The sequence below is a fragment of the Vombatus ursinus genome, unplaced genomic scaffold (genome assembly GCF_900497805.2).
Source record: "Vombatus ursinus unplaced genomic scaffold, bare-nosed wombat genome assembly UNPS02014932.1, whole genome shotgun sequence".
Classification (NCBI taxonomy): Eukaryota; Metazoa; Chordata; class Mammalia; order Diprotodontia; family Vombatidae; genus Vombatus; species Vombatus ursinus.
Genome location: NW_020954710.1, coordinates 9,449,417 through 9,462,840, shown reverse-complemented (window position 1 = coordinate 9,462,840; position 13,424 = coordinate 9,449,417). Strand labels below are relative to the sequence as shown.

Here is a 13,424-nt window from a genome sequence, read left to right as displayed (position 1 = left end):
AGAGAAAGGGGGCAGTACCCACACATGCACAAAGGGGAGAAAGGGGGCAGAGCCCCCCTAGACACACACACACATACACGCACACAGACACACACACACAGATTCACACACTGCTCCCTCAGGTCCCTCTCCTCAGAGAAAGATTTCCTGGGCATGGTGATGAATGGAGGGGCTGGGAGGAGGGACCCTCATTGACTGCCCCCCTCGCCAAGCTTTTCCAGCAGCCTTGTTCTCTCTCCTTTGCGGACAGTGCCCATTCTAACTATAGCTTCAGGGCTGGTATATGGACTGATGACAAGAATAATGAATTTAGAATTAGAGGATCTGAGTTCAGGCTCTGCCACTTACCACCTGGGGCAAGTCATTTAACCTCTGTGTGCCTTGGTTTCCTCATTTGTAAAATGTGCACATTGGACTAAATGGCCTCCAATGGGCCTTCCATTTCTCAATCTATAATTAAGCCACATATGCCTATGCCCCAGGATCGGGCCACTGATCCTGGCCTGTGCCACCTCCTGCCTTTCTATCTTGGTTACTAAAAGCCAAGATCAGGAGAGGGGTTAAGTTAAGGAGCATTGTAAGATCATAGATTGAGAGCCAAAGGTCATCTAGGCTAGCCACCTCCTTTTACAGGGGAGGAAACTGAAACCCAAAGAGATCACATGGCTTTCCCAAGGTCACTCAGGTAGTAAGTGCTGGAGACAGGATTTGAACCCAAATCCAGTTTTCTTTCCATTGAACCATACAGTAGGGAAATGTCTTCAGGTCATCCAGGTCCTTTGTGCCATCACCCACAAAGGTGTTAATTCCCTGTTTGAAAACTCTAAATTTCCTTTATCTGATCGTAATCTTTTATCTTTCTACCTCTCCCTAAGCCTTCCTCCTCCTAAACCTACTCCTCGTCCTCACTGTGACCTATCTCTCCAGCCCTCAGTACTATTCCAGGCTGTCAACACTCTTCTCTCTTCCCAATCTTGACTTCTTGGTGGTGGTGTTGGTAGTGGCATTCCGTTGCGTCAGTTAGTGCCCAACTCATCGTAATTCCCAGTTTTGGTATTTGGTTTTGGTTTTTTGTTTTATGTTGTTTTGTTTTGTTTTTTGCATAAAGTCTGAAACAGTTCATTATTTCCTTCTGCAACTTATTTTTCATAAGAGGAAACTGAGGCAAATAGGGTTAAGTGACTTGCCCAGGGTCACACAACTAGTAAGTGTCTGCTGCTGGATTTGAACTCAAAAAGATGAGTCTTTCTGATGCCAATCCCAGCCTTCTATGCACTATGGCATCACCTAGCTACCCTGTCTTCTTGGTAAACCAGTCCAATTCTACACTATTATCTATACATTTTTGTTCTATCACCCATCACATTTTCCCAAACTTCAGTCTGAGATTGCTTCCATCGTCTACCCGTTTCACTCCTATTCATGTGCTTCTAAATGGAACCGGAAGAAATCACAAAACCATGCCAACTGGGTGTGCTTTTCAGATTTTTGCTAGCTGCTCTCAATTGGGCCCTCACTACAGTAAAGCAATCTTATTACTGCTCCTTAATTGGTTCCCTATCCTATTCACCACAGCAGCTGTTCCAAGCCTTTTCTTCTCTCTCCCAGCCTCCCATGGCCCCTGAAAAAAAAATGAGAACATTCAACAAGAGTTTCTTCTTCTCTCTTACTCCTCATCTCAGATCTCTCTGACATAGTCTGCTTCTAACTCATCTTTTGCTGCAGTGTCTGATGCAGAAGTGTTTCTTCTGCTTGCCAAGGCCAATCTTTCTATGTGTCCTTGACCCCATCCCGCCCACCTTGCCTTCTTTAGTAGATGTCCCCTACCATCTCTCTCTGTCTTTGTCTTTTTGTCTCTTTCTGTCTGTTTCTCTGTCTCTCTCTGTCTCGCTTTCTCTGTCTCTTTCTCTCTCTCTCCCCATCTCTATTTGCCTCATTTTCATGCTCTCTGTATCTACTTGTTCCTTCCTCAGTGCCTGCAAATACACCCTAATTTCCCTCATTCTTGAAAAAAAAACCCTCTCTCTAGCTCCTACCATGCCCACTACCTATTGCCCTAAATCTCTCCTTCCCATCTCAGTTAAAACCCTTTCAAAAGCCGTATACAATCAGTACCTCCACCTTCTCTCCTATTACTGTCTTCTAAACCCTCTCTCCACTCTGGCTTCTGACCTCATTAACTACAGCAGACCTCTCCAAAGGAAGTTACTCATGTTCTCTTGATTGCCAGCTCTAATGGTCTTTTCTCTCTTTATCCTTCTTGACCTGTCTGCAGCATCTGCCACTGCTGCCCACTTTCTCTTCCTGGATACTTACCCCTCTCTCTCTAGATGGCTCTTGCTTGCTTCTCTTCCTGCCTGCCTGACCACTTCTCAGTTTCTTTTGCTGGATGTTTCTCATTTCATACCCCCTAACTGTGGTTAATTCCAAGGCTCTGACCTGGGCCCTGTTCTTTTTTCTCCATACTCTCTCTTGATGACCTCACTAAGCTCCCATAGGTTTAAGTATCTTCTCTATGCAGATGCTTCTCAGATCTATTTATTCAGCTCTTGTTTCTCTCCCAAGTTCCAATCCTGAATCACCGACTATTGTATATTTAGAACTGAATGCTCCATGGGCATCCCAAACTCAACATGTCCAATACAGAATCCTTTGTTGTTGTTCAGTCATTTCAGTCACGTCTGACTCTTTGTGACTCCATTTGGGGTTTTCTTGACAGAGATACTGGAGTGGTTTGCCATTTCCCTCTCCGGCTCCCTTTACAGATGAGGAGACTGAGGCAAAAAGAGTTAAGTGACTTGCCCAGGGTCACACAGCTAGTAAGTGTCCGAGGCTGCATTTGAACTCAGAAAGATGAGTCTTCCTGATTTCAGGCCTAGCACTCTGTGCACTATGGTGTCACCTAGCTGCCCACAGAACCCTTTATCTATCCTCTAGTCTAAACCCTACCCTCTTCTGAATTTCCCTATTACTGTTGAGACCTCGATGCCCAAATAAAGACATCACCCTGTGATGTCATTGGTCCCTTTTGAAAACAGAAGATAAACAACAATTACTAATGAGATATACCACTGCCCTTCCAATCACCAAAGTTCACATTCTCAGCATTGTCCTCTCCTCTCTGTCACTCACCCCACCAGCCTAATCAGCTGTCAAACTGTCTCATTTCCTTCTCTACAATATCTCTTATATGTGGCAGCCACAACCCTACTTCAGGCCCTCATGACCTCCCACCTGGACTGGCAATAGCCTTCTGCTTGGCTTTCCTGCCTCAACTTTCTCCAGTCAGAAATATCTTCCGCTCAACTGCCAAAGTGATTTTCTTAAATCATAGGCTGACCTCCTTAATAAAGACCTGTGGCTCTTTATGGCCTCCAGGATAAAATTTTAAATCCTTTGTTTGAAATGCAAAGCTCTTCCCTAGCTGGTTTCTTCTAACTAACATACTTTACACTTCTCGGTGCACTCTGATCCAGTCACATTGGCCCTCTTCCTGTTCCTTGCATACATCACTCCATCTCTTGAACTCCATGCCTTTGCACTGGCTGTTCCTCATTCCTGGAATGCCCTCTCTCCCAATCTCCTCCTCTTAGAATCCCTGATTTCCTTTTAGTCTCAATTGAAGCACTACCCTTTCCTGCTGTGCCCCCAGATGCTACTGTCTTCCCCTTCAAGGTTACTTTGTTTCCACTTTGTATGTATCCTATATATACACTTATGAATGTACATGTTGCCTTCTTTTTTGGAATATAAGCTCCTTGAGGGGAGGGATAGTTTTTTCCCCCTTTCTTCATATGTCTGGTGTCTAGCACAGTGCCTAGCACGTAATAAATACTTACTGATGGATTGAATAGTAGCCCCGTTTTACCAATGAGGAAACAGGCTCAGCTGAATCTGTTGAGTGTTATTCCCAAGATCACACAGTTAATAAGTGTCAGAGCCAAGTTTCATAGATTCTCAGGACTTTGGAGATGGAAGCATTCTTGATCCACCAACCTCCTCATTTGATAATGAGGAAATTGACCCTTGAGAGGTTAAGTGCCTTGCTTTGAGCTGGGGTCTAATGGAAAGCCAGGTGTTCTGGCTCTGGGGCCAGCATCCTTCCTATATTCCTCTCCATTTCTCCCTTTCCTTCTCTTTCTTTCACCTACTCCCTATTCTATGCTGTTACCCACTTCTTTCTTCTCCCTCGCCTTTCTCCCTCCTCCATCTTCTCTCCCCTACTCCCTGTGCCTTAGACCTGCCCTCTAAACTGAAAAAGCCCTGGCCTGTTGGCCTGAAATTGGGAAGGGGGCTGAGGCCCTTCCCCATGTATTCTCCTGGACCAGGCCCAGAAAGCTTTGCTTTTTCCTGAGCAGATAGGCCTCATGTTAGCTAATCAAAGCAGGGGAAAAATTCTTCCCAGCCTTCCCCTGCCTCTCATTTTAGGTTATGTTCAAGCTAGCCCCAGGCAGGAGATTCTGTAAACTTATACCATTTTCAACTGGAGCTGCCCTATATTAATCCCAATCACAGGTGGCTGCTGGCGGCTGCCGCTGGCCCTGTACATGCTCGGCCAGCACCAGCAGCTGTCAAAGATTTGCACAAATAGTAACCATCATTGAGTCGGTGATACTTGGTTGCTCAAAGTGATTTTATTTACTCAAATCCCCAGTCACCTGCCATTAGGAAGATTCAATCAAGACCGAAACCTTCATTCTCCAGCCCCTCCTAAGCCAACCACTCATCCCTTGCTCCCCCCACCCCACGCCCAGATCCAACCTGGCTTCCTGTATAGCCTCCCAGGGAAGCTAGTGGACTGGTCTCCAAACAAAGCAAAGGATCCTGTGGTTGGGGGGCAGTGGGCAGGAATAAGGCTGGACCCACTTGTGGGGAGCTCAGGTCAGGCTAGAGGTATCAGAGGACCCTGAAGTGACTTTAGAGGTCATTGAGTCTAACCCCATCATTGGAGGTTAAATGACCTGCTAAGATCACTTAGCTAGCAGATATCTGAAACAGAATTTGAACCAGAGGCCTCTCCACTAGACAGACCATGCTGTTTGGACCCACTCTCCCTGTGACCTAGGACAAGGCATTTCTGCTCTTACCTGTACTACGGACATGATAAGGTCCCTTCCAGCTTTAACATTCTATGATTCTATAAACAGAATACAGATAAACGGATTAATAGGTCTAGCAAAAATAGGTAGGAAATATAATACAGCTATTATTATTAATTATTATGATTACTTGGTCCAAGAACTGGATTTCACACACATGAATAAATACAATGTCCATTTTATGGTTAGGGTGAACTTCAGTTCTTAGCTCTTAGGTCCTTTCAGTCTCACCTGCTCTAGAATTAGAACTAGGGTGGGGCATCTGGGGCTTTACTGTTGGGCACCTAAATTTAGATGGTATGAAAAACATTTGTGCTGCTTTAGAGGTGGAAACAATCACTAAGCTCAGTACCTAGCAAGCCAGACCAATGGGGCAGCCAGGTGAAGCCTGGAGTCTAGAAGATATGAGTTCAAATCCAGCCTCAGACACTTAGTAGCTGTGTAATCCTGGGTAAGTCACTTGACCCTGCTTGCCTCAGTTTCCTCATCAGTAAAAAGAGCTGGAAGAGGCAACTAGGTGGCGCAGTGGATAGAGCACTGGCCCTGGAGTCAGGAGGACCTGAGTTCAAATCTGGCCTCAGACATTTGACACTAGCTGTGTGACCTTAGGCAAGTCACTTGACCCCAATTGCCTAAAAAATATATATATATAGCTGGAAATGGCAAATCACTCCAGGATCCTTTTCAATAAAACCCTGAATGGGGTCACAAGGAGTCAGACACAACTGGACAACAATAAGCCAGGCCAATTAGCTAAATAGGAAGCTACCACAGAGGGCTGCTTCCTCCTCTGGAAGCAACACCCCTTATGAGCTCCACCCCACTCAGGCCCCACCTTATTCTCTCTGCTATGGAAGGCTTTATGGCGTCTCGAGGGCTTGTTCTCCCCCCATGGAGCAGTGGTCTAGATATTCTCTCCAAACAGGGTTTTGTGCCCCAAGGTCTGAAGTCTCTACCTTCCCCTACTCAACTGATATTACCTGTGAGAGCTTCTCAAGGGTGTCTTTCCCTGGGTCCTCCCAGCCACAGGTACTTCCTGTCATGGCCCCATGTTACAGTTTCCCCACAGCATGATTTTCCTAAGGTTCTGTGGTTGTGTTCAGAGAGGCCATGGTAGGGACTGTAGTGGCCCTTTCATCTGCAGGGATGTCTGACACCAGAGCTCCCTGCAGTGCCCAGCCTCTGGCTGCCAGGGGTTCCGGATCACAGAGGAGCAGCAGTTGACTTGCTGGGCCCTGATCAATCACAGCCTTTGGCTCGGCCTTACCCAGAAAGGGAGATTATTCTTGATCCTCAGGACTGGGCCCTTCCATGTGGTAATTGCTCTGGAAGGATGCTCTGCTCCCCACTTTGAAACACCAGAGGAATTCAGACTGTTGGAAAGTAAGCAGGAAGGATGGCCTGAAAGTTGTGACATTCACTGGGAAAATCAAGAGGTCTGGGATGTGATGACAGATGAATGAATAAATGAATGAGTGAGTGAGTGAATGAATGAATGAATAAGTGAATTCATGAATTAAAAAGCAATTAATAAATGCTTACTCTTTGCCAAGTGTTATGCTAAGTGCTGGGGCTAGAAAGACACAAAATGGAGACAGTCCTTGCCCTCATCCAGGATCTTCCCTCGGTTCCTGGGGCCTTCTTGTCCTGCTGCCACTACTGCCTGGGCACCCTGGATAGTCCTTTCCAAGGCTTGTCCCCTTTCTCCCCTTGGTGAATTCTTCCTGAGGCCTCCATTTTTGTGGAAGCCTGTTCTGGTTTTATTCATTCTCCTGACTTTCTGGATTTCAAAACCAGAACCAATGGTTACTTTCATTCCTGCCCCCATCCCACTTCTCAGCTCTCTTTTGTGGGTTGCCTCCCCTCATTGGAGTATAAGCTTCTTGAGGGCAGGGACTATCCTTTATGTTTATATTTGTATCCTCAGCACTTAGCATGGGGCCCAATACGTAGCAAGTGCTTAATAAATGCTCATTTCCTTCCTTCTTTCCCTCAAGAAGCTTACGTCTAATTGTGGGAGACAACCCATGTAGGGGAATAGAGGCCAAGGAGGGACAGTTTAACTTGGAAAATGTCAAGGAGTAAAGAAAAATAGGTGGAGCTGCCCATACATAGTAGGCACTCATCAATCAGGATGGGGGTACCCCAGGGGAAAAAGGGTTAAACCTCCAAGCTATCGTCTCTGGTATGAGGGTACAGAGGCAAGACATCATGTGGGTGATGTTGGGAAAATTGCTTGACTTTTCTGGGCCTGTTTTCTCATTTGTAAAATGGACACTCTACTCTCAAACCAGCCAATGTGGGACAGCCAGAATGGCCCTGAATTTCAAGTCAAGAGACCTGACTTCAAGTCCTAACTCAGCCATTCACTAGCCAAGTGACCTTAGGAGCAGGACTTCCCGTCTCGAAGCCTCAGCTTCCTTATCTGTAAAATAGTGATGATAATACCTGTTACATGGTGCAGTAGTTAGAGCACTGGATTTGGAGTCAGAAGGTCTGGATTCAAACCCAGCCTAAGACACACATTAGCTGGATAGGTGGACTGAGTGATCTCAAAGCACTCTTCTACCTCTGTCCATGGTCCTAGTCCCTACCTTGAAGGGCTGTTGTATGGCTCTAATGTGATAATGTATATTAAAGTGCCAGGCAAACCCTTTGGGTCATAAGGATAGAAATGAATTAACCAATGGCAAACACCATTGAAGAGTTTCCACCATCATGGAGTTAGGATGGTAAGACCTCATTATTAGCTGACTTGTTGAGAAAGCATGGAGTGATGGCTAGAGACCCGATCAGGGAGTCAGGAAGAGATGAGCTCAAGTGCCACCTCTGACTCATACTGGCCATACTACTGGGGGCAAATTACTCCACCTCCCTTAACATCTCAGAGGATAAATAGCAGAAAAATTGCCAATCGACATCAGTAGAGGGAGTTTCTCCACCAGGAGTTCCCTACATTGAAGAAATCACAGGTTAGGGGCAAAAAATGATTATTATCCTCTAACTGGATTGTGTGATAGGCCATTAGGGCCTTTTTTCTGGCTAGAGAAAGAAGAGGCATGAAATAATGGCCAAAAGAACACTGATGGAGGAGCCAGAGAACCGGGTTCAAATCCCAGCTCAGCAACCTCCGGCAGCTCACTCCCCCCTCGTCCCACTTTCTGTTTCTTCTGTTTCTTCTGTTAAATGAAATATTGGACAAATGATTCCTTCCAGCCCCAGAGCCTTTGATACTAGTGACTATAAGCTCCCTGGGTGCAGGGACTACCTACTTATAATACAATGAGACTGTAAATTCCTTGAAGATGGAGGTGCTCTTGTATTTATGCTGTAAATTCCACAATGCCTAGCACAGAGCTAGGGATATATTAACAAATACTTGTTTACTGAGTAGCGCAGAAAGGGAAGAGGGGTGGGGGGATTGCTTGTACAAGGGGGAATGTTCTCTTCTCCCTACTTCCTCATCAGGCTGCAGGCAGGGGTTTCCAATAAGACTGGAGAGGGGAGCAGGCCATAAATGTACCTGAAGGAGGGAAGTTGGGATCTTCTGATTTTAGGGCCTTGACTGCTACAAGTTCATCCAGAGACAGAAAATTCCTAAAATCTTTCCACATATACCCCATTCAGGGGCTCCCTGTTTAATTAGCAATGAATGAACAAATGAATGAATGTATGAATGAATGAAAAAGCCTTTATGAAGCATTTATTATGTGCCAAGCACTGTGTTGAATTCTGGGGATACAAGTGCAAAAGTGAGACAATCTCTCCTCCCAAACTTATATTCTAACAGAGGAGAAAACACATATAGGGAAGAGTGGTCAGATTTGGAAAGTTTCAGGAATGGTGAGTTGAGCCATAGGGAATTAGATTGACACACCCTTTCTAGGACCAGAACTAGAAGTGGGCAGCTGGACAATGACCTGGAAAAAGGGAGTAAAGGTGGCTGAGGCCTACTGGCGATGGTGGGCCAGGTGAGATAATAACCAATTAGGAGACTGAGGCCCTAGGGAAGGAGTTCTGGGTTAATACTTTCAAGTTATAGTTTTGAGGCACAGCAGCTAGTGAGAGCTGGCTACGGATTCCCTGGCTTTCACCCTTCCCTTCACCACCAACTCAGTAGTGGTGACCCCCCGGGTGGTTTATATAGGTGGTCCATCAGGGTTGGGGGGACAGAGCAGAAGAATCATAGACTTCCTTCTGAACTTAGAGATTACCAGTGGGACCTGGAGGGGAGCTGAGGATGGCTAATGCCAGTGTATTGAAAAAGATCTGTAGATAAATCACCAAATGGTTTCAGGAAGAACCTAGGCCAAGGAGGCTTGGAAGGGTCATCTGGAATTACCTGGATAGCAGCATAGTAGGAGGTCTTGAAGCATTCTGGTGCCAAAGTAAGATCTCTTCTCCTGCTTGGATTGGTTTAGGAGCAAATGGACGGGTAGGGGGAGATGGAAGGATGTAGCCAATTTGAGGAGTGCCCCTTGGTCCTCACCAACTCTCCTTGTGTTCTCTCTCCTAGAACCCTGATATTGTACTGGTGCACTATCTGAATGTCCCAGCCATTGAAGATTGTGGAAAGCCCTGTGGCCCCATCCTCTGCTCCATCAACACTGACAAGAAGGAGTGGGCAAAATGGACGAAGGAGGAGCTCATTGGGCAGCTCAAGCCAATGTGTGAGTACGCCTGAGCCTGGACTGGGCTCTCCCAGATATTCAGAGAAATGAGGGAGCATATTCTTTAGCCTCCAGGGGCCACAGTGTCCACTGTTGCCCACCTAGACCAGGCTGGTTGGTTGTGAGACTGAGCCACCAAATTATATTTCTATTACTATATTTCATATAAGCTTATATTTAATAAGATCTATACTCTTATCTGTTAATGATCTGACAATACCTCAAATCTGTTAGGGCCAATACTCTTGAGATCTACCTACAAGATGAACCCCAATAATTAAAGATGCAATTTTAAGAGAGACAGAGGGAGAAAAAGGAGTATTGAATAAGAGTTATCAGGCACATGAATTATAGGGGAAATTCTTGGCTTCATCACGGACGTATGAACCCAGTATAAGTTGAAAAATACAAAGCACACAGATCATCAGGAGAAATCCCCAGATCAGTATAAACATGCAAATACATTGTCATGGCAAGAAAATCCATTTTGTTATAATGTAGAGTTCAAATAAAGAAAAGATTCTATTACATATATAATACAGAAAGATGCATCAGTTGGCACATAGAGAAGTAAGTCTCTATAGGGTAAATGGACTTCTGAATATAAACCATTTCTCATAGGGACTCACAGGATACAGAAAACACAGTCATCTGAATTTACAACCAGTCAGACATTGACCTTGGGGAAAATTTATTGTGCTTTGGGGGAGGAAAGACAGAAACTTTGTAATCTGTTGGTCTGTCCTAATCTGCCACTTGCCTTAGGGGTCCAGACCAAGGTACACTGCTTGCCTTTTGGTTATATTTGCACAAAAATTGTGGTAAAGGAAGATAAAACATAAGGATTAGATGTGACTGCCCATTTTACGTTGAAATGGGGATTTATTCTCAAATGGCATTATTCATGTCAAGAAAGAGGCATTATGATACCCTCTCTATGACCGCACCAAGGAAAAAAATGGTTCCAACATGATGAGAACAAAATCCTTACCAACAATGCTAAAAATGTTAGACATGTCATTATTCTTAAAAAGAGGATGCCAATGGAATACCAATCAATATCTGTCCTAGACCTAATGGTGCCTGCCATGTGGCCACCTAGGAAGGATTAACGCACCATAGAGTACTGCTTGGTCTACCAGAAAAAGAAGAGAAAGAGAGAGAGGAAATTCAGCTTCCTTGTCCCACCAAAAAGGAAGAGAGGCAAATTAGAAAGAGCAGAGGCAAAGAATTTACATTCTCCAAGCCACCAGGCAGAGAAGGAAGAGTGAGAGGGAAGTCCCAACTCAACCGGAGGGAAGGAAAGCAGGGTCAAGAGAATGAAAACTTGTATCTTGAAACTTCTGTCTTTTGCTTCCATTATAATATGGTCATATGCTCCTAGTTAGATTGCTTCTTAATCAGATCTAGGGATACTCTGTTCTATCCCCTTGAGGGCCAGAAGTAGCATCATGCCTTCCGTGTCCCAAGCTCTGTCAAATTTGAAGATTAGGGGAGATTCCCTCCTCATTTTTCTAAGCAGTCAGTTGTGAATTAAAGGGTCCTGCCCTAGTAATAATAGAAAGCTACCATCTCAACCATGACCAGTTACTGGTGGAGCACTCTTTCCTAAGATCTCCTGAACTGGGTAGAGCCAAAGGAAGAAAAGTAGGGGTATTCTGCCCTCTTCCCATCCCAAATAGCTAGAAAATAATCTTTATGTCAGATGACAGCTTAGGATATTAGAAGAGTTTCTGTGTAGACAGGATCCTAAACTCAAGAATCTGGAACTCCAGGTGGGTTCACAAAAACACTGTGGGTCAAGGGGAAGATGCAGAAAGCTGTTACCAGCTGTCCAAGATCACATCATTGTCAGTGCCACCAACTGTTCTTCTTAGTACCCTGAAAAATAAACCTCTCGGTGTCCACACCTAGATTGTATGATGGCGAGGGAGAAAGAAAGAAAAAGAAAGAAAGGGAAAGAAAGAAAGAAAGAAAGAAAGAAAGAAAGAAAGAAAGAAAGAAAGAAAGAAAGAAAGAAAGAAAGAAAGAAAGAAAGAAAGAAAGAAAGAAAGAAAGAAAGAAAGAAGGAAAGAAGGAAAGAAAGAAAGAAAGGAAGGAAGGAAGGAAGGAAGGAAGGAAGGAAGGAAGGAAGAGAAAGGAGGGAAGGAGGGAAAAGGAAAGGAAAGGAAAGAAAAGAAAAGAAAAAAGTATAAGTTTTTTTTCAAAAAGTATAAAGGAGGATACATTTTGCATTACATTAACAATAACATGCACATATATATACATATACATACACACACATATATTTTTTACAAACCATTTTTTCCTTATAAAATATTTTCATATCTGTAATCTGCCTGTTCAAAATAAAGGAAGTAAAACAAGCATTATCCTCATTTTCTGGATTTGGAAACTGAGTCACTAGGAACCTCGACATAGGCTTATTTTAGAAGGATATGGATAAGCTCCAGAGCATCCAGAGAAGAGAGACCAGGAGTGCACAAGTCCTCCAGATTGTGCTTTATGTGCCTCATGAAAACTGTTGAAGGAATGAGGGACGTTGATCTTAGAAACGGGAAGGTTTGGGGAGACACAGTCATCTGCATAGGAAGAGTTCTCTCATGACAAGGTTTGGCATTGTTCACATTGTCATCAGAAGGCAGAACTGGGAATGAGGGTTAGGAATTGCGAGGAAGCAGATTTAGTCTTGCTATTGGGGAAGCTTCCTAGCCATGAGAGCTGTCCCAAAGTGCAATGTGCAGTTTAGAAAGAAGGGCAGTTCTCCCCACACTGGAGAGCTTGAGGGCAGAGGTAGAAAGACCATTTCCTAGGCATGTCATTGAGGGTACTCAGCCTGGTACAGGTCAGAGATCATCTCTTCTGTCCCTTTGAACTCTCAGATTCTGCAATTTTAATAGGTTAAGGCTAGGTCACACAGCAAGTTAGTGGTGGCAGAGCCAGTACCAGAAGGCCAGTCTCCTGCCTCCTGGGCCCAGAACAAGGTGACCAAAGCAAGATGGCAGGTTTAGGGACCCTTTAATTGACCAGAGACACAGTTGGGGCTGAAGAACTGAGAAAGGAGGCAGGGCTGACAATTTCACTTGCTTTCAGCCCCTCTCATGTTCCCATGACCTCCCCAGGCCTTCCTCACCACCTCTAGGATGCAACTCGGTCTGGTCAGACCATTCCAGACAGTTCTGCTCCATCTGGGTGGTAGATGGATGACTATAATTGAGTTGGATTTCATTTTTGTCAGCAAAGAGCTATGTTCAGAGGCATCTGTCAGGTGTGAATGGCTGAATGCAAAATACTAAGCCCGTCAGGGAATTCCTTGCCCAAGGAACTGGTGCCTGGCCTGCTCCTAATTGACATGGGCTGCAGCTCCCCGGAAGCTGCTGGAGAAAGGACAGTTGTTCCCCACCATTGGCCAGCTGGGCTCCCAAAGAGTGGTGTGTTTGCCAGTCACATCCTATAAAATTGTGTGTCCTCTGGGATGCTGGCCAGGGATCACGCATACCACAAGATACTGCACTAGAAGAATCGTTACATATTTATCTGCTAGGGACCCAGAAAAGGCAGGCAGCAGGTTTGCAAGCCCAGGACAATCTCGACAGATGCAGTTTTTCTGAGCCCTTTAGAAATATGGGATCTTCCCCTAGCAGCTGGCTTTGGT

At 45.0% G+C, this 13,424-nt stretch overlaps 1 protein-coding gene across 1 annotated transcript in view; it reads left to right on the top strand.

The window, feature by feature from the left end:
• CAMTA1 (calmodulin binding transcription activator 1) overlaps positions 1 to 13,424 on the top strand; it is a 1,293,563-nt gene that overhangs the window by 1,104,068 nt on the left and 176,071 nt on the right. The window contains exon 9 of the mRNA XM_027843932.1: positions 9,616 to 9,769. Coding sequence (XP_027699733.1) covers positions 9,616 to 9,769 — 154 coding nt within the window. The remainder of the gene's footprint in view (positions 1 to 9,615; positions 9,770 to 13,424) is intronic.